The sequence below is a fragment of the Peromyscus leucopus genome, chromosome 12, assembly GCF_004664715.2.
Source record: "Peromyscus leucopus breed LL Stock chromosome 12, UCI_PerLeu_2.1, whole genome shotgun sequence".
NCBI lineage: Eukaryota > Metazoa > Chordata > Mammalia > Rodentia > Cricetidae > Peromyscus > Peromyscus leucopus.
The window spans coordinates 50,451,723-50,472,272 of NC_051073.1; the positions used below are offsets into that span (position 1 = coordinate 50,451,723).

At 43.5% G+C, this 20,550-nt stretch overlaps 1 protein-coding gene across 6 annotated transcripts in view; it reads left to right on the top strand.

Annotated features, from left to right (window-relative positions):
• The window catches only part of Phldb2 (pleckstrin homology like domain family B member 2), a 235,332-nt gene that overhangs the window by 170,181 nt on the left and 44,601 nt on the right, over positions 1-20,550 (top strand). For all 6 annotated transcript variants that reach the window (XM_037209732.1, XM_037209733.1, XM_037209734.1 and 3 more), the window contains 3 exons: positions 1,011-1,394; positions 9,077-9,220; positions 10,418-10,555. In XM_037209732.1, coding sequence (XP_037065627.1) covers positions 1,011-1,394; positions 9,077-9,220; positions 10,418-10,555 — 666 coding nt within the window. The remainder of the gene's footprint in view (positions 1-1,010; positions 1,395-9,076; positions 9,221-10,417; positions 10,556-20,550) is intronic.

Sequence of the window (20,550 nt, forward strand, 5' to 3'; positions counted from 1 at the left end):
CAGGAGTCAGCTCTCTCTTTTTATCATGGAAGTCCTAGGGATTGAACTCGGGCCACCCGACTTGTCAGTCCATGCCTTTTCTGATGGAGCCATCTCTCTAGCCCCCTCCCTACATTTAAAAGGTAGTTTTATTCATATGAAGAACTAAAGAAGACCCTTACATGGTGACCAGTCATTTTAAATGGTCGATGTAAGGGAAAAAATGAAGTTACAGACAAAGCCTGTGTATTGAAAGATACTTTAAATGCCATTTTTCTCTTGGTGTGTCTAACAGTAAAAGAACATTTCTCTGTGAAGTTAGAGTGCTCATTTTTAAGTGCATGATGTTGGAAGAGCTAGTTGTTAAAGATGAGTTAGGAAGGAGGGAAATAAGACTGCATAGGAAATGGAGATTGAAAGAAAAATCTCCAATGCGTTGGAGACTTGATAAATCAAGGGGATGCTTATTGGACTCTGATGCATGTTAGCCCAGGTATATACAGGTGAAGGTCAGGCAGCTAGTGCCGGATTTAGAGGAGAAACCAGGAATCACAAACAGTTCCATCTCGGGCCTTAAATTCATCCATAGAAGGTGTGAGAAGCCAGGTATGGATCCTCCAGACTAGTCTCAGCCGGCACACACCTTTAATCCCAGCATTCGGGAGGCAGAGCCAGGCGGATCTCTGTGAGTTCGAGGCCAGCCTGGGCTACCAAGTGAGGAGCTCCAGGAAAGGCGCAAAGCTACACAAAGAAACCCTGTCTTGAAAAAACAAAAGAGAGAGAGAGAGAGAGAGAGAGAGAGAGAGAGAGAGAGAGAGAGAGAGGAGGATTATAAATTTAAGGATATACAGCAAGAGATCCTATCTCAAAAAGGAAGGAAGGAGGGGGGAGGGAGGGAGGGAGGGAGGGAGGACAAGCAGGAGGAAGGTCGTCTGTGGATCAGTATATGAATGCGCCCTCCAGTTCCACAGTCGGTCTGGAATCATCTCCGTCTGTCACCCTCAGTGACCTTGCTTCCTTCCGTGCTGTAGGAGCGGCAGCGGCTAGAGACCATCCTCAGTCTCTGTGCTGAGTACACGAAGCCCGAAGGTCGACGCCTGTCCGCTGGCACCACGGTGGCTGATGTACAGAAAATCAACAAGGAGCTTGAGAAGCTGCAGCTGTCCGATGAGGAGTCTGTGTTCGAGGAGGCTCTGGTGTGCCCCGACGTCAGGTACCGGTGCCATCGGAAGGGTTCTCTTCAGGATGTTGACGTTGCCGGCTTCGGGAGCCTCAGTCACAGTGCCAACTTCCTGGCCCCCAGGGGCAGCAGGAATGATGAACTGCTTGGTGACCTCACCAGGACGCCTCCACCATCCTCATCTGGATTTCTGAAAACATCCAATGAGTCCTCCTACCTCAGTATCCTACCGAAGGTAATGTTGGATGGAAAGACCGGGCGGGGCTAGGGTCATACACATGCTTTCACAGGTTTATCCCAGGCATTGTCTTGACATTGGAGCACAGCTTCCTTGGAAGAGATACTTAGATGGCAAGGTGCAGCAAATTAGGGTGATCTCTGTAAAGCAGTGGTTCTCAAGCTGTGGGTTGCGACCCCTTTTTGGGTCAAACAACCCTTCCACAGGGGTTTCCTAAGACCATCGGAAAACACAGATATTTACATTATGATTCCTAACAGTAGCAAAATTGTATTTATGAAGTAGCAATGAAATAGTTTTATGGCTGGGGGTCACCACAACATGAGGAACTGTATTGAAGGGTCGAGGCATTAGGGAGGTTGAGAATCACTGCTGTAAAGTATCATTTGCACTGTGAAGATGTGGCCACTCTGGGGTAATACCAAAGAAGTTTCTCTTCTCCCTGCCCCTCTCAACTGTATACTTAAGAAGTGAAGTAAAGCTATGTGTCTTGCTCATATTGTCTTGCTTATATGTCTTGTTATATTGCCTGTGCATAGATTCATACACACACCCACTATTCTTCATGGCCTCCCACCATGAAAGGGGTATTTGTGTATGCTGCACTCTCCTATTTTGTGTTTCAAAATTCTGGTGGAAATTTTTTATTCATTGGATGTATTAGTTGAAACTTCTATGCATGCCTGTGATGTAATTAGATCATATTCATCTCCTCTGTGACCCTTTTTTTCTATCCCTCCCCATTTTCTCACCCCACTTTCTGAATAGTACCCATTTAACTTCTACTTGCCTGCTCCTCCCATCTCATATATGAAAGAAAACATGTGGGACTGAGTTATTTCACTTAACAAGGTGGTCTCCAGTTTCTACCATTATCCTGTGGTGGCATTCTTTCTTTCTTTCTTGTGGCAAGATGATGCTATATTGGCATGTGTGTGTGTGTGTGTGTGTGTGTGTGTGTGTGTGTGTGTGTGTGTTTGTGTGTGTGTTTGTGTTTGCGTGTGTGTGAGCATGCGTGCACACATATGTATATGTATACATAATATTTTCTCTATACTTTCATTCGTTGATCAGCGTTGAGTCTGATTCATAAGTTATCTATTTATTAACAGTGAGACAATACACATGCATGTGAAGCTATCTCTGTGGAATGCTGATGTGGAATCCCTAGGGTATATACTCAGGAGTAGTATTGCTGGTTAGTACAGAAGTTCTAACTTTAACATTTTGAGGAATCTCCATACTGATTTCTGTAGTGGCTTTACTAAATTTCATTTCCACTATCAGTGTGTTAGGGTCTCTTCTCCCCCACCCCACCACACATCCTCACCAATACTTGTTTCCTGATGATAGATGTTCTGACAGGGGTGAGACAGAATATCAATGTACTTTTTAAATATTGCCTTTTCCTGATATATTGTTACTTGGATTAGGATTAGTGGAAGGGCCGTGCATGTCATTCCAAATTTGAGATAATAAAATTTGAATGCAATCATTTTCTATAATACATATTTTATATACCTGTGACTGTTGGATCACATACTGGAAGTGGAATGGCTGAGTCCTGAATTCTGGGACTACGGATATGAGTCACTATTCCTGGCTTATACATTACTCATTTTATATATGAACATACCCAAGCTGTATTCCTTTAAGAATATAATTGCTATGGGCAATCAGGAAAAGCTGGGAGTGGGCGAGGTGGTCTTCCCCAGGGAAGAACACATGTCCAGTATCAAATGGTCAGCCTTGAAAACACACATACAAGTAACATTATATTGACTCAAGAGATTATATTTAAGGGTGTAGATGTAGATAGATCTATGTATGTAATAACAATGAGTGAGAAAAGAGGCCCTGAATTCTAAGGAGCGTGGGGAAGGGCATATGGGAGGACTTGAAGGGAGGAAAGGGAAGGGAGAAACGCTATAATTATATCATAACCTCCAAAAAATTTTAAAAAAGATTACCCTTCTGCTGCACATTTTATTCCCCATGTTCTTGTTACGGCTGTGTACTGTCATAATTTTTCAGTTTTCCAAACTATAGGTGTTTTAAATTTATCCTTAGTTATGCCTAAAATAGGTGCATTTTTATATTTTAAAATACTTTTCATTTTTACCTCTTTCTTTAAAACTTCTTTGTCCAAGCTTTACTTAATTATGAAAAATGATTGTTGGGAGCATTGATCTTTTGTTCTTTATGACCCATTTTAGAAATGTAAGGGCTTAATATTTACCCAGTCATAATTATTACCCAGCCTTCTGTTTGTATACTGGTTTACAAATATTTTCCAAATGGGATTTTGAAAATGAAGTTCAATCACATTTTTTAGTGTTTTTGTTTTTTTTTTTCCGCCCACACAGGATAAGAATTTTTGTATTCTAGAAAAGTTTCTAAATATTTTCTACCATCTTTTCTCTGCAAAGGAAATACTTAGAATTAAAGATACATTTCATTTGGCTAAATTAAAATACCAAAATAAGAGGAGAAAAATACTACCACAAGTATGAGGTGGGTTTATTTCTTTAAAAATAAATAGGGTTTACTAATTAAAGTAAGCCTTGATATAATGCCATCTTGACATTTTTGATCTTCGTGGCCACAGAACAATAACAACAAAAGATTCTTGACTTTGGGGGTTTTGTTTGTTTCTTTGTTAGAAGGACACATAACTTATTTTATAAAATTATTTTGTATGTATAAACATTCTGCCAGTAGGTGTATCTGTGCACCTCGTACATTGCCTGGCACCCGTGGCAGTCAGAAGAAGGCCCTGGTTCCCTGAGACTGGAGTTACAGATGGCTGTGAGCAACCATGTGGGTGCTGGGAATTGAACCTGGGTCCTTTACAAGAGCAAGAAGTGCTTTTAACCCTTAAGCTGTCTCTCCAGCCCAAATATTGATTCTTTAAGAAAAACATCAGGGATATAATTCAGTGGTAAAAGGCATGAACAAAACCCTGGGTTTAGTGCCCAGCACTACCCACAAAAAGAAGACCAAACACACAAACAAAAACACAAACCAACCCTGAACAGAAATGCAAAAATTAACAGTAGCACTATTGACTTAAAAAAGGGACATTAGAATTTAACATCATGGTACTAAGTCCTAACACTAGTTTTCACATGGATTCAAGGAAGCTTGTATGTGTGTTTTTGTCTCTTTATTTTAACTATATGACCGTACTTTCATACTGATTGTCCCTGGTCAGAAGTTCTTACATTGGGCTGGAGAGAGATGACTCAGCAGTTAAGAACACTGACTGTTCTTTCAGAGGACCTGGGTTCAATTCCCAGCACCCACATGACAGTTCACAACTGTCTGTAACTCCAGTTCTAGGGGACCCAATACTCATGGCAAATACCAATGCACATAAAATAAAGATAAATAAAATTTAAAAAAAAAAGAAGTTCTTATGTATTATTGAACACCTCCTGTTACACGTCAGGACTGTGGCTTATTAAATATGTGCTCTGCAACAATCACTTCTTCCTTCTCATTCTGTATTTATCTTAGATAATTTCTCAGAGGACAAAAATTCTCAATAGCACATCTGGCTTTCCTGCTGGCAAGATGAAACTTAGCAATTAGGATGGGAAGATGGAGGGAGGATCGAGGATGAAAAGTTACTGTGTTGGGGCTGAAGAGATGGCTCAGGGGTTAAGGGCACTAGCTGCGCTTCCAGATGACCTGGGTACAATTCTCTGCATCCACGGCAGGAAACAGTAGTCTGTGGATCCAGTTCTGGGGAATCAGATGTTCCCTTCTGGCTTCCATGAGCACTGTTATGCACATGGTACAAAGACATACATACAAGCAAAACGCCTATATACATAAAATGAAAACATATTTTTTGAAAAAGTTATTGGTTGCTCAAGAAATGTAAGTGACCCCCTTTGACACTTTGGACAATTACCGTCAGCTACTTCCTTATAGATTTGTGAGTTTCCATCATTTTTATTTTCCATTTCTTCTCCTTTATAGAGAGTGGCTTGATTTTGTTAAAATGGTTGAGCTCTATACTCTCTCTAAAGGCTTTCTCCTGGAAGACAGTTTTGACAAGAAAGCTTGTCTAAACATGCAGATTCTGGCAGAGGTTTTAATTTGCTCAAATAAGGTCTTGTGGAATTGGAAGCCCTGGAGATTAGCGCAGGGTCCATTGGGTCAGACTGTACTGGTAGATACAGGAAACATCAAACTCGTCACAGATGGCCACCAAGCACATTGGGGTGCAATTGAGAGGGTGATGGGTTCCAAAGGATAGGTTTTCACCTAGTTTTCAAATGTAGGCATGTGATAACTCAAGAACAGAAACAGAAAACTTAGACAAACCTCCTGACCCTCTATTTGGGGTGTTTCTAAAACTCTTCCTAATACTGTGTTTCTGGATTATTTGATTAATGAAGTGTAGTGCTTGTTATTAGTTAAATTGGTAAGTGGGAAAGTAGAGAAGAGAGGAATGTTTAAAAAAAAAACTCAAAACCTATCATAAAAATTTTTTTATAACATTTAGGAAAACTGAAATTCACCAGTCAGGAGCTTAGTTTCCTGGACACTGAAAGCTGTCCACATCCTTGGAAATACAGGTTGAATGGCCTTTGTGATGCTATCGGCACCCACCTGAGGCAGCTGACTCATAGACAGCTCCTGACCTGTTTTTCAGTAATTGTTCCATCAACAGTGAAAAGCCACGCACCTCAGCAAGCTGTGGAGGTCTACAGAAAGTGGCGGGCGTAGAAATTGTCCTGTCCCTACCCTCTCTTCTTTTTCTCTCTGTGGACCACGTTACCTCAAGGATGACGTATTTGCTGATGTGCATACCGGTGCGGTATGGCTACTGGAAGAGTGCCACATTACTGTAAGAATACATCCCACCATTGAAATAGCGGGTAATGTGTTTAAAATTTCACTTTTTGGTCGCCGCATAATTAAAGCTATCCTGTCACAGGTTTGGTTCTCCACCGATTTTCTTTTTTCTGTTAATTAATGAGATTAAAATTTTCTTTCCATTTTGTCACCAAGCATTCAGTTTGGTGACTGGAGAGATGTCTCATTGGTTAAAAATATTTGCTGCTCCTGCAGAGGATCTGGGTTCGATTCCCAGTACCCACCTCAAATAGCTCACAACTGCTATAACTCCAGTTCTAGGGGATCTGATGCCCTCTTCTGGTCCCCTTTGGCACAGACATGCATGCAGGCAAAATATACAAATAAAGAATCTTCAAAAAACAAACCAAAGCATGCATTTCAAAATGCCTCATGAATCTATCCCAACAACTTCCAACAACCCTTGTGTACCTTTATTACAGTAAGTGCTCTCTTGTCTGTTAAATATGCCCATTGTGATAAAGTTTCTAAAAACCCCAGGTCATGTAAATACTTAGCATTTCTGTTGTTAATTATCTTCACTCCCAACTTAGTGTACAGTCTGCAGACTGTTCGTTTGTTTTCTCTTCTCTAAATGCTTTGCTTCCACTGGTGACAGATATATTTAAACCCTGTTGGATGTAGAAACCTGATATGTAGTGCTGACCCAACAGGATCCTTGCCTTCCGAGGCTTTCTGAAGGCCTTCCGAGGCTTTCCTGCTGCAGTTACTGGGCAGCGATGTTGAGTACCATTCACGGTTAGACACTCCTCCCCATCTAAAGCAAGCGCCTGATCATCCCACTCTTGTGTTAGGAAGGTCAGCAGTTGTCTTATTAGTTGGTAAGATGCTGGACTTAAGATGACAATAAAATAATGTCAAAGCTTGAAAGGCCTATGTACCTTTGTTCTACTGAGATACCAATTTTATTTTATTTTTTAACTTTTTATTGTTTCTTTGTGGATTTCACATCTTTCACGCCAATCCCATTCGTCTACCCATTCCTTCATATCCACCCTCTGACCTTGCAAGCTCCCCCGTAAAAATAAAATGAAATTTAAAAGAAAAAAATCTTGTCGTGGAAGCTATAGTGTGTCATAGTGAGATAGTGTTTCTCTTTGTAGTCCCCACTGGCTTAGAACTCACTAGACCAGACTGGTCTTAAACTCACAGAGATCTGCTCGTCTCTGTCTCAGGAGTGCTAGGATTAAAGATGTGAGCCACCGTCCTGGGCCAAGATTGTGAATTTTTAGTCATTCAGTCTCCTTTTGGAACTACAAAATAGGGTAAAGAAATGAAGAATACAGATGAATAATGTAGAATATGACATGGTAGACATTTCTTAAAGTTATATCAGGATTAGAAAGCAAATTAAATGAACCCAGTGTGGTGCAATGATTGTTTGGGTACTCTAATTACTGTGATGTTTGTTTGTTTGTTTGTTTGTTTGGATGGATGGATGGATGGTGGTTGGTTTTCTGAGACCTGGTCTGCCTATGTAACCCTGACTGGCCTCAGCCTTGCTATGTAGATCAGGCTGGTGATGAATCATGGGTAGTCCTTCTGCCACGGGTTCTGCGTCCTGGGATTGTAAGTATTTACTACCATGTCCTGTGAATGATCTTTTTGAGTATTAAGGAAGAATCCTCAAGAATGTACTTAATGGGGCTGCTGTTTTCATTTTGAAGTTGTGGAATATCTGGTCACCAACTTACTCATCCAAAAATCACTTTATTCTAAGAGATGTAAAAATTAAATCATGCTATGTAACAACCCTGGCATCTCTCTTTATAGAGTAAGTTTTTAATCTTCCCCCAGTGATACTCAAGATAGCTAATCCAAACTCCTGGGGAGAAGAGGCAATTTTGATGTCGTCTGTTTTCTTTTTAAGCAATGGACATGTTGGGCTTTGTACACCATCCACAGCATTCCTTTCTTCCCCCGAAATTTACCAATAAATGGGTGAGACTATGAGAATGCGCTGTCACTGCATGTGCTGGGGAGTCTCGTCACTTTCCGTGAAACTTGGATTCTTCCAGGACATGAATGGTGACCAGGGTCCTATTTTCAGTCCCGTTGATATATTAACCATGTAAGAAGATGGTCTGTAAGACAAGGTTAGTGAGGAGTGAGCTAACACAACACATGAGCCATCCCCTAGCAGCATCAAATATGCCGTTTGACACTCTGTGGCATGGTCACGTCAAAACTGATGTCCACCTAGTATTAGAAGCGAATAAGAAAGTATAAATACTCGTTCGGAGGCAACCCTGATAGCAAAACCTAGCAGTGTGGCTACAGATTTAGAAGGCTTCTACAGACGGAACTTGTAAGGAAGCTAGCAACATAGCAACATGCTGAGAGATCCCCCGCAGGAAGGTGTCAAAGGTCCAGCCTTGTTTCTGGTTCCCTGCTGTGTGTGTGTTGAACTTTGTAACACTTGGAGGAGCCACTTCATCTCTGCCTCCTGCCACGTCCTCATCTGGATAGCCTTGTAGTTCTTTGAGCTGGAAAAGGATGTGAATTTGCAAGTGGAAGTTGGTGTGTTGGCTCTCGTCTAGGTATGTAATTGAGTAGAGCAGTGTAGTCTTTATGAGAAAATGCATCATGGTTCAATGGAACTTTAAAATGCTTTTTCATTGACTTACTGTGTTTGGTTGAGAAAAGGTCTCATGTAGCTCAGGCTGGCCCTCCCAGGCATACCCATGTGGAGAGACACCAACACTCACCTTGCAGCTGCTTTAGAAAACTAACAGGGAAATTCTAGAACTGAAGTGTGAATAACTCCTATTTGTTTTGCTTGACCCCAGACCCCGGAGGATATAGGTGAGGAACAGAGGACTCGGGAGTTGGCTGCAATGGAAGATGCCCGGATGGTGATTCTGAACAACCTTGAGGAGCTTGAACAGAAAGTCAAAGATATAAATGACCAAATGGATGAATCTTCCAGAGAGGTATAAGCTAGGAGCTCACTGTCTGCTCTCTCCCTTCTCTCTCTCTCTCTCTCTCTCTCTCTCTCTCCCGTTGTTGAGACAGGGTTTTTCTGTGTAGTTTTGGGGCCTTTCCTGGAACTCACTCTATAGCCCAGGCTGGCCTTGAACTCAGAGATCTGCCTGCGTCTGCCTCCCCAGTGCTGGGATTAAAGGTGTGCGCCACCCCCCCCCCGCCCCCCATCAGCTTAGATATTTCTGCTCATTGTGGACCAGCCCTGACAGGTGAATTCATAGAGGTCAACATGAGCAAACATTTGTTCAGTGGGAATCATTTGTAGAAGTGCCCTGCCTCACATTCTGTGGGTGGGGTGGGGTGGGGTGGGGGGAGGGGTGTATAATCTGATGACATAGACATAAACATATTAAGCCAGCTTTGATGTACTTTGTATCTGACCAAACTTTTTTGATTAGTACGATATGTGCTTTTTGATTGCAGGATCAATTGCTAAATTAATCTCTGTTTATGAAGAATTCAAATTGAATTCCATCTAACCTTTTCTGAGCATTCTTACTATGCGTTGGTATCATGTAGGTACTATAAGGGGATTCACATATGAATTAAACAGAAAGCCAGCTTTCTATAGATTTGCAGAACAGGAGGTAGACTCGCTTGTTTAATAGAAGCAGAAGGTAGTGGCAGTTTTAATTTTACCGTCGTATGGAGTGGCAGAAAACACAGAATTCTGCCAGGGCTGGGAGGTGGAGTCTGCATGTCAGCACTCACAGATGGTGCCAATAGTCGTGAGAGTACAGTGAGGGGACTCCTCACCTGTCGTGTCCTGTACCCCCACCCCCGGAATCCTCCAGGAATGTGGGCCTCTCTTCTGGGGCCGGGATAATGTTCACCCCTCAGACTCCAGGGACAAGCAAGAGCTGGTTGGACTCAAGGTAGATAATTCTTGAGCTAAAGCCCAAGTAAATAGGCAAAATAGCCCAGAAGAGAAGTTGCCATAGAAAAGTGAAGTGGTCAGGTAATTAGCTTTTCAAGCCACTACATAGTGGGCTCCCCTCCCCACTGGCTTCCTTAGACAGGCATCCTGAACCCCACAATCTGGCTGGTCAGTAAGGTTGATGAGAATCTTGTTAAAGCCTGCACCTCAGCAGTGGGCAGTCGTCCCTGAAGGTGAAATGTTCCTGAGCTTTCTTTTATGTCCTTAGTTGGATATGGAATGCGCTCTTTTGGATGGAGAGCAGAAATCCGAGACAGCTGAGCTCATGAAGGAGAAGGAGATTCTGGATCATCTAAACCGGAAAATCACAGAACTAGAAAAGAACATCGTAGGCGAAAAGACCAAGGTAAACGGGCTGCAGTAGAATGTGCTTTTTATGGGGAAGGCGGGTGTCCCAACTCCTGGAATGGAAATGTGAAGTGGAATGACACGATTTGGGCTGAATAATGTGGCGCCTTAGAAGTTCTAAGGTCCTCTGTTGTCACAAAGTCCTGCCAGGTAACAGACTGTAGATGCTGAGAAACCTTCGTATCTCATGGCAGCCTGGTCCGGCTTCATGAGTAAGTTCCTTTTCCCCATCAGCCTCTCTCCTTTTCTGACTCTACTGTTTTTCATTTGTTAGTCTGAATTTATTTTTTTTTATTACTTTATTTTACTGAGCATGCTTGTCATGAGTTGGCTTGGGCATAGTCAAACGGAGCTGCTTCATTTCTGCTTACTTTCCTGTTCATTGAGAAGATGAATGGTCCCCATTCATCTCCAGTGCCCAGCCTTGCCATTGTCACCAATGCAAGTGCGCTGCTCCTTAAATAAAGGTGTTGCTGTCTTCAGGAGCGGCCCCCACACACTGCCAAGTGATCTACAGGCCACAAGTGACGCCGTGCTCAGGTCTTGCTCATGTGTTTCAGGCCACAGCTTGTGTGTTAGTTGACAGCCACTAGGGAAACTGTGGAAAGTAATTTGCAGAACTTAGAATGAAAAGTGCTAGTCGGTTAGTGAGGAACTTTCCCCCCTCTTGGAAATAGTATGCATTCCTCTTCCATTATGATTCAGTAACAGCTGGACTAAGCCTAAAATTAAAAATAAAATTCCAAATTGGGTTAGCAAGAAGCAAACAAGATTTAACACAGTCTTTCCTGCCTGTTGTGTTCTCTATTAAGCAAAGAAAAAGGGGGGAAAAAAAAAACCAGTTTCAATTTGAGTAAGTTCTCCTGTTCATGTGTGGAAGGAATTTCTACTGCATGTGACTTCCTTTTAAGGCTCCTATCTGGTTGAGACCTGTAAATAAGGGCATTGGATCTCATTGCCAAAGGCTGAGCTTGGAACTACTTTGTGAGAAATGGAAGCTGGTATACACATTCCACTTGATTTTCTAAATGTCAGAATTAAACTGCATAGCCTTTTCATCTCAGACTTGGTGTAAGCTCCTTCTACAACTTTCAAATTTCCAGGAACATATTTGGATAGTGGGCATGTTTTTCTTTAGCTCGTAGTCAAGTCAAAGAGTTAACTGAATAAACCTGAAGTAGGGGGCTGGGAGGTGGACGACTCAGAAGGTAAAGGCCCTTGCTGTGGAAGCTTGACAGCCTGAGTGAGGGCCTTTTGAACCCAAATGGAAAGCCAGACATGGAGACATGAGTCTGTAATCCCAGGATGTGTCTAATTCCTCCAGCAAGGTGGGAAGTGGAGACAGGAGAATCCCTAAGAAGCTCTCAGGCCAGCTTGCCTGGAATTTGCAACACAGTGGCAAAACAAGAGAGACCCTACTTCGAAGTAAAAGAAAATGACTAGCAGCCGATGTCCTCTGACTCTCACATGTGTGCCATGGTGTGTGAATACACGCCCCCCCCAACACACACACACACACACACACACACACACACACACACACACTGAAATATAGGCAGTCTCAGTTCATGGCTTATCCTCTTATTCAAAGACTTTGCATTGAGATATGCAGAAACTTTTGTTGGTGGTATCAGACGTCTTGTTTTGGTATAGTTAATATTTTACCATTCAAAAATACTAACTAAATAGAATTATGCTGTAGTGATCATACTGCAGTTTGTGCCATGATGGAAATCTCGTGGGGCTTAAGCACAGGGCATTGCGTTCCCTGTGAACTCTCGGCCACTCCCACCAGTGTAACTGTTTATCTTTGCACAGCTCGCCCTATAGCGCTGTCTCCGCGCCGAGTGCCTTCCGGTCATTAGCATCAAATTCACAAAAGTGAAGCAAATTGGGCTAATGCTGGGTCTGACTTCCCAGGGAAAGCTGTGCTGTGGTCAAGACCCTAAGGGAGAGAGAAAAATCCTACAGCATTGGCAGAAACAAGCCCAGAAGCCAGCTCAGTCCCTCCGTCCCTCCTGACCAGCTATTCGAGAAGCAGAGTTCAGGGTATGGACCAGATCCTGCAGCTGTGAGGGGATTAGTGGGTCTTGGCAGGTGGAGTTATTGTCTCTCAGCACATGGTGTGAAAAACGTCAGAAACAGGCTTTGGGTAAGGGGCTCCCAAAGAGGACTGGAGGGGGCGGGGGGGGGAGGGGGCAAGGGATCAGAAACAAAGGCTGGGCCAGATGGTGTCACTACATATTCTAAACAGCCAAAGAGAGAGCGACTTACCACTGACTGCTTGACAGAATTGCCCTCTATCATAAAGAAACTTGTTCTAGCATTTTCTGACACGGGAGTTTCTGGCCTCTATGTTCGGCTGTCCCATCCTACCTCTCAAGACTTCAGCATTTCTGCACCAACCTTGCCAGTTTACCACACCTGTACTGTTAGCATACTACTATTATTACCTTAGAGCATCATCAGTTGAAATAGATACCTTCCCTCTGCATCCTAAACTTCTCAAACAATTTGACCAGCAGACACTGTGTCTCTTCTTCATTTGCCGATTCAGCATCCTTCCCATTCCAGTTGGCTTGGTCTCTACTGCTCCATCAAATTTCTCCTTTTAAGACTCCTAAGCCTTCAGCACTGTCCAGCTCACTCTGTGCTTTTCAGACTCTTGTGGTCAGGCTCCTGAGTGGCATTCGATACAGTGGACAATTTTTTCTTATGGCTTTTTTTTCCTCCTGCCTTCTCCCACTTTGCTCTGTAGGTCATCCTCTCCTGGTGTTCTTTTTCTTGCACCAATGTATGTGTACAGGCTCATGTGAAGCCCAGAGGTCAACCTCAGGTGTTGTTCTTCAGGGGCCATCTGCCTTGTCCTTTAAAAATTATTCTGTTTGTGCACGCTCTATGGCGTGTGTGTGGAGGTCAGAGAACAACTTATAGGAGTTGGTGCTTGTCTTCCACCATGTGGCTCATGGGCATCAAAGTCAGGTCATCTGACTTAACAGCCAGTGCCCTTGCCTGTGGAGCCATCACCCTGGTTCCCACCTTGCTTTTTTGAGGCAGGGTCTCTCACTGGCCTGTAAGTCATCAATTAAGCTCAAGCTAAACAGGCTGGCCAAGGAGCCCCAAAGATCACCTGTCCCTGCCTTCCCAGTGTGCCACCACACATGGATATTTTTTAATGTGGGTTTAGGGGATCCTTCTGTGTTCATGGCAAGCACTATATTGACTGAGATATCTCCTCAGCTCCCTTTCTCTTACTCTGATCTCTGCAGTATTCATCTATGACCTGAGCTCAGTTCTTTTATCCTGGTCTTTCTTTCTTTCTTTCTTTCTTTCTTTCTTTCTTTCTTTCTTTCTTTCTTTCTTTCTTTCTTTCTTTCTTTCTTTCTTTCTTTCTTTTTAAGATTTATTTATTTATTATGTATACAGTGTTCTGTCTGCATGTGTGCCTGCAGGCCAGAACGGGGTACCAGATCTCATTACAGATGGTTGTGAGCCACCATGTGGTTGCTGGGAATTGAACTCAGGACCTTTGGTAGAACAAGCAGTGCTCTTAACCTCTGAGCCATCTCTCCAGCCCTATCTTGGTATTTCTTATAAAGCCATGGCTTCTAACAACCTGGTATGATGGTGACTCGCATGCACACGTCTAGCCAACAACTCTGGTCTGAACTTGCGTAGCCCACCTGACATCTCCCCACAGATATTTCATAGCTGTTTTCAACTGAACATACCCACAATGGAACTCTTGATCTCCTACTCCTTGTGGGCCACGTCTGCTTCCGCCCCTCCCCTCACATCCTCCAGTTTTCTGAATCTAAGAACGTTCAGCTCTACCCAGTTGACGGCTCCAGCGGGAACCTGGATGCTGATTTTAACACACCCTTCACCATAACCTAATCCATGACCACCGCGTTTTTTAACGCTCTACATCTCCCTTGACAGCATTCTCTTCGAATTCATCAAAATCCCTTCTTTTCATTTTTGGGCTTTTGCCTCTTCAGTCCATTCCCTTCATATCAGCCATGATAATTCTTTAAAAAAAAAAAAAAAAAAAAAAAAACAGAAATTAGATCATAGGAATCTTTTAAATCTAATTCAAGTTGCACTGAGATGTAGCGTGGGGAAAGTTATACACATCTAAATTTTCCTGCGAACCGTCACCGTCCTCCCCACGCTGACACCCCTCTCACTGTGGCTTTCTCAATGTTTGTGCTGAGATCTCCTCTGCCTCACCTCCTCTGCCTCACCTCCTCCTGCCTCACCTCCTCCTGCCTCACCTCCTCTGCCTCACCTCCTCCTGCCTCACCTCCTCCTGCCTCCCTTCCTCTGCCTCGCCTCCTCCTACCTCACCTCCTCCTGCCTCACCTCCTCTGCCTCACCTCCTCCTGCATCACCTCCTCTGCCTCACCTCCTCCTGCATCACCTCCTCTGCCTCACCTCCTCTGCCTCACCTCCTCTGCCTCACCTCCTCCTGCCTCACCTACTCCTGCCTCACCTACTCCTGCCTCACCTCCTCCTGCCTCACCTCCTCTGCCTCACCTCCTCCTGCCTCACCTCCTCTGCCTCACCTCCTCTGCCTCACCTCCTCCTGCCTCACCTCCTCTGCCTCACCTCCTCCTGCCTCACCTCCTCTGCCTCACCTCCTCCTGCCTCACCTCCTCTGCCTCACCTCCTCCGCCTCACCTCCTCCTGCATCACCTCCTCCTGCACCACCTCCTCCTGCCTCACCTCCTCCCCACCCAGGCCGTTCTCAGCCGCTGCTTCCCCACCTGGACCTCCCTTGTCATAGGCCGCACCTTGTTTCTGTCTCCAGGGGCACAGCTTTACTATTAGTTTTCCAGAAAGGGTTCCCAGTGTTTTCTAGTCGGGAGCTCGTCTCTCTATTGCTCTTTCAATCCTTTTGTCATTGCACTTTATTATTTTCATTTTGGGGGATTCTTAGATATGTATTTCCCTCTCTAGCCAATGAGACAAGGGAAGCACTGTTACCACTGTTTATCCAGCTTGTAGTAGCTTCCAAAACCCTGCCCAGTGTGCTTGGGGAATATTGTCCTTGGACTCCCCTGCTAACAGCCAGTCCAGGCTGGGCATCACAAAAGGAAAGGGAGCCAAACACCTGCCAGAGAGCTGTGTGCAGCCAAGTGTCAGGACAGCTGGGACAGGCTGCCCGAGTGCACATGCCAGAGGCCTGTAATCACACTGCCAGTCAAGCCAGGGTGTAAGACAGCAGGAGGAAATGGCCTTTGCCCTTTGGGATTAGGTTTCCCTTTCCACACACCTGTTGCTTTGCTCAGACATAAAGCGGGGAATGAGGATAGTAAAACCTGAAGATATCCCCAGTGGGCAAGCTCTGATTCAGATGCTCCCAGCACATCCTGTAATCCTGCTCCTCCTCCTCCTCCTCCTCCTCCTCCTCCTCCTCCTCCTCTTCTTCTTCTTCTTCTTCTTGATTTTTATTTATTTCACATGTATGCACATTCTGCCCGAATGTCTGTCTGTGCCCCGTGTGTGCAGTTTCCAAGGAGTCCAGAAGAGGACATCAGATCCCCCTAGAACCGGAGTTTTATATAGATGGTATGGAGCCATTGTGTGGGCACTAGGTATTGAACCCTGGTCCTCTGGAACAGAAGCCAGTGCTCATAACTGCAGTCGTCTTTCCAGCTACCTGCCCTAGTTTCTTGCAGACAAGGAAGGCCTAGATGCACAGGAAAAGTGCCTAATATCATAACAGAATTCAGATCTTGATATGAAATCACTGACAGTGTTTCCTTGGCGCTTGAGACTGGTCTTTCATTTTCTTTAGTTTACCTGGTTTGGGGACTATTATTTTATTTTACTTACTTAAAATTGTACATATTATATATGATAATTATATGTTACCACATAAAATTGTAAGTAATTATACATACATGATAAAATATGGATAAGATATATATGTATATATATATATGTATATATATATGTATATATATATCCATTACTGAACATTTTTCTCTTGGTTCCTGGTCTAGTTCTTCACTCCTCTTAGGGGAACCATGGTCGGTTTGTTTCCATGTGACTCTTGAGATAAAGGCTCCCTCCTCTGCCTGTTGCTATTCTGGGATAGTAACCATATCACACATATAGCCACTGTAAACATGGATAAACCCTGAATAAATATGAGTTCCTGACTTCAGCATGAACTCAGAGGGGATGTTGATTCAGTAAGGCACTAAGCAAAGAGAACATCATCCCTTTTTTGCATCTCATTAAGCAAAGAGAGGAGAGGAGGATGTTTACCTTGACGACAAGGTGGGGAGGCTGCACACCACGTACACCCAGGCCCCTGTACACCAGGCCCCTGTACACCCAGGCCCCTGCACACCCAGGCCCCTGGACACCAGGCCCCTGGACACCCAGGCTGGGTTTGGAAAGGCTGAGAATTCTCCTGTTTTCCCTCTATTCCCTCCCTACTTCAAGAGCAAAGCTTGATTTGGGAGAAAGTGTGGACACGCGCATCTTTTTTGTATGTGTTGTCTTTTATCTTTGTCTATTTTTGACTGTATTAAAAATAGCTTCTCAGCTTCCTCTCTTTTGAGATTATCTTAGCTTATAAGAAGTACAATAGTCACTTGGGCTGAAAAATCAAACATGATGTTCAAAGGAAAGGCCCACTTCCTTACTTTTGGTTAAAGTCTTTCCATTGCCCAGATGGTAATCATAAAACTCAAGCTATTCTTGCCTTTGAAGATGAATCTTTTGTTGCCTCATATATTTGTATCTATGTTGTGGGACTGTGGCCATCCTCATCTACACACAGTGAACAGTGAGCTGAGGCATAGGTCACTGTCACCATGACATAAATCCAGGATGAAAACTGAAAATCTCTGATGTCCTAGCTGTTCTACAATAAGCAAATGTCACTGCATGTGAAGTGGCTACATTTTATTTCTCATTATCATCTTGCCAAAGTACCTGCTACTTCCTCCCTGTCCTTCCTTCAGAGCCCCAGGGGAAGGCAGCAGCCTGGCTCACATTCCTTGCAGGTGTTAATACCGGGAGGGTAGCACATTTGCCAGGTCACAGTTAGGGTTAGGAGGAGCTGGCCTTTCCAGGGCCTCTTTCTTACATTTCAAAGTCAGCTCCCTGGCTAGAGGAAGTGGAATTAGATCATGGGATTTGAGGATTAAACCAACTGGATTCCCGATAGGACTTTTTTTTTTTTTTCCCTAGTGTTTCTTGATTACAGAAGTCCTCTGTTCAGATTTCCCTGTTTTTATATACAGACTACTTGGTAGCTGTGTAAATTAATATCAAGTAAGTGATTGCAGGTTTGAAACATTGGCTTCTTTGTTGGCTGATCTGTGAGTCTATCAGGATGCTCACCTCCCAAGCTTATACAGGTTTTTAGAAACTACAAGGAAAAGGTTGCTCAGGGTGCTTGAAGAAAGCTATGAAAGGCCTTCCCCTTGACGCATGGTGTGGGCATCATAGATGTTCCAAACCTGAGCCAGAGCTCCACCTATCAATGTGGCCTAAGTGCCTACTGTGTGCTGTGGTCTGAACTAAAGCATCTGAAAATGACAAAGGTGGACTTGAATTCTTTAATTTAATACCGAAGAGCCTCCTCTCTCTACCTCCCAACTCACTGGAGGAGTGTTGGCATTACAGACACATCCTGCCATGTCAGCTCCACACGGGCTCTGGACACTCACACTTGGAGTCTCTAACTTGAGTTATTTCCCCAGCCCATAGGAACAATATTTGGTTGATTTTAAATTGCTGGCTTTTGTCATTAGAAAAATGAAACTGTAAATGCCTTTGCCTCTCCTAGTCCCAGACATTCTCAATCTGACAACATGGAAAAAAACAGAGAGAATTTTTATGAACGTTTCTTAGTCTGTCTTATATCTCTCTGTTTGTGACTGAGTCAAGGTTTGGAAATAGGATCCGTAAATTCTTGCTGCGCTGTTCCAGTGAGTAAGTAACCAGGGCAGTGGACCGGAGGACTAAAAGCATTTTTGCAATGCAAGGAGAATGAACAACCCTTCTTTGTCTATCTCCAGTTCTCGTTTAATCTTTAGTGAGTGAATGAACAAATCGTCTGCACAAACAAAGACAGCCAGCTGTCTGCATCCTTACATTCCACAGCCACAGGTTCAACTAATCAAGAGTCGGTGGTATTAAAAACAACAACAAATGTCTGTACGAAACGCATGTAGATATCCCTATCATTGTTCCTTGCCCAATTCTGGACAACAGCTGTTTGCACATCATTTCCATTGTGTTAAACATAGTAAGTAATCTAGAGGTGATTTAAGCTATGCAGGAGGAGCAGAGTGGGTTACATGCAAACGCTGCACCATTTGATAAAAGGTTTGAGCATGCCTGGACTTCATTAACCTTGGTAGTCCCAGAAGCAACCTCGTGAAGGTACTGAGGGGCCACTGCACACGCTAACATGTGTACACTGATTTCTACTTCAATGTACCTGTGAATAACTTACCATTGACTTTGTATGAGAAGGAAACTTTAGAAGAGCTCTCTTAAATGTTCAAACCAGGCAGGACCTCATAATGGGCATTGACCCAGCTGAATTTTGCCCATGTACAGCCAGAACAAGGCCAACCCAGAACAGAGAAAGGTCCCTAAAGGAGCAGCCAACCTCTGAGGTCACATGATTCTGCTCTTGGATTTTTAAGTGTCTCCTTGTAAACAGGGTTTTTTGCTGGAGAAGAGCCTGTCTTTACATAGCCTTATTTTTCAACATAGCAAAACTTGTTATATTTCAGTCATTTATTTCTTTAAAATTGACTTAAGTCTTAAAAGAAGAACAAACCTTTAAAAAAAAACATTATACTTATTTCTACTTTGGTGTTTGGAAAATACCACCATGTCTATTGTCTTTAAAATAGGGGTATTTACTCTCATAAACCTGGTAAAGGGAATATCCCTCCATTTTAATAATTTACCTGTGAAAAGCAAGACTCCCTGAATTCTGGAATACTTTTTTTTTTCCTTCCTGTGGAAGGTGATGTGTTAGCTCTAAGTGCCTTTGGTAATGTTCCTTTGAAAACTTCCTGCGCTATCAATAGAACAGAGGAATATTCATTTCTTTCTGACTCCCGGGGAGTGATGTCACCTCTGGGATCAGTGTGAGCCCACCTGCCACTAATCCTCCTTGCATCCTTCCCCTCCCTGGCTTCCTTTGCCCTGGCTTTGGTCCCACTGAGCTTTTGCTCTGGGACCAGAGCAGTGGTCGGAGCATTCCTGGTATACACTGTGAAGGTGCAGAAGGTTCTAATGGTGCCCGCTTGCATACTTCTTCTAACTGCGCCCTTGTATGGAATTGTGAAACGTTTCCAGCATCTCAGACAGAAGACACTATGTAAACATGAGGTACTTTTTCTTTTCTTCATGAATTATTTATTTGTGTTTATTATTAACAATTTGAGGCGCTGAGCGCATGGAGCAATGATTCAGCAGCGTCTTCGGATTGGAGACCTGTGCTGGAGAGCAGTGGCGTTCTTTATATCTTACCCAATATCCTAATATCATATCACTCTTTCCTGCCAGAATAACTTTATATTGCAGGTCATTGCCCACTTGATATTTAATTATACGGTGTAGTCTTTTTTTTTTTTTTCTATCTAGAACTAGAGTTGTTGCCAAGTCTGATGACACAGTATTTAGAAATAGAACTCTTTTTGGATACACTTCTTCTGCTGTCTAAATCAGACTGTCTTTGATCCACAGGAAATAAACAGCGTTTTCTTAGCCAGAAATCAGCAAGTGTTGGGTATCGCTGTTTATGTTAAGGGGCAGATATTGATTCTGAAACCCATGAGTGAACTTAGCAGGGACTAGTGTGTTTTCTCTTCTTGCACAGCGTCTCTGTTAACAGTGCCCTGGTTTTTTCCTAGCCAGGCAGTGAACTGCTGAAGCTCGGAGGAGTTGTCTTGCAGTTAATGAGGAGTTCGTTAATGTGGCTGTAGAATTATCCTAGATTGATAA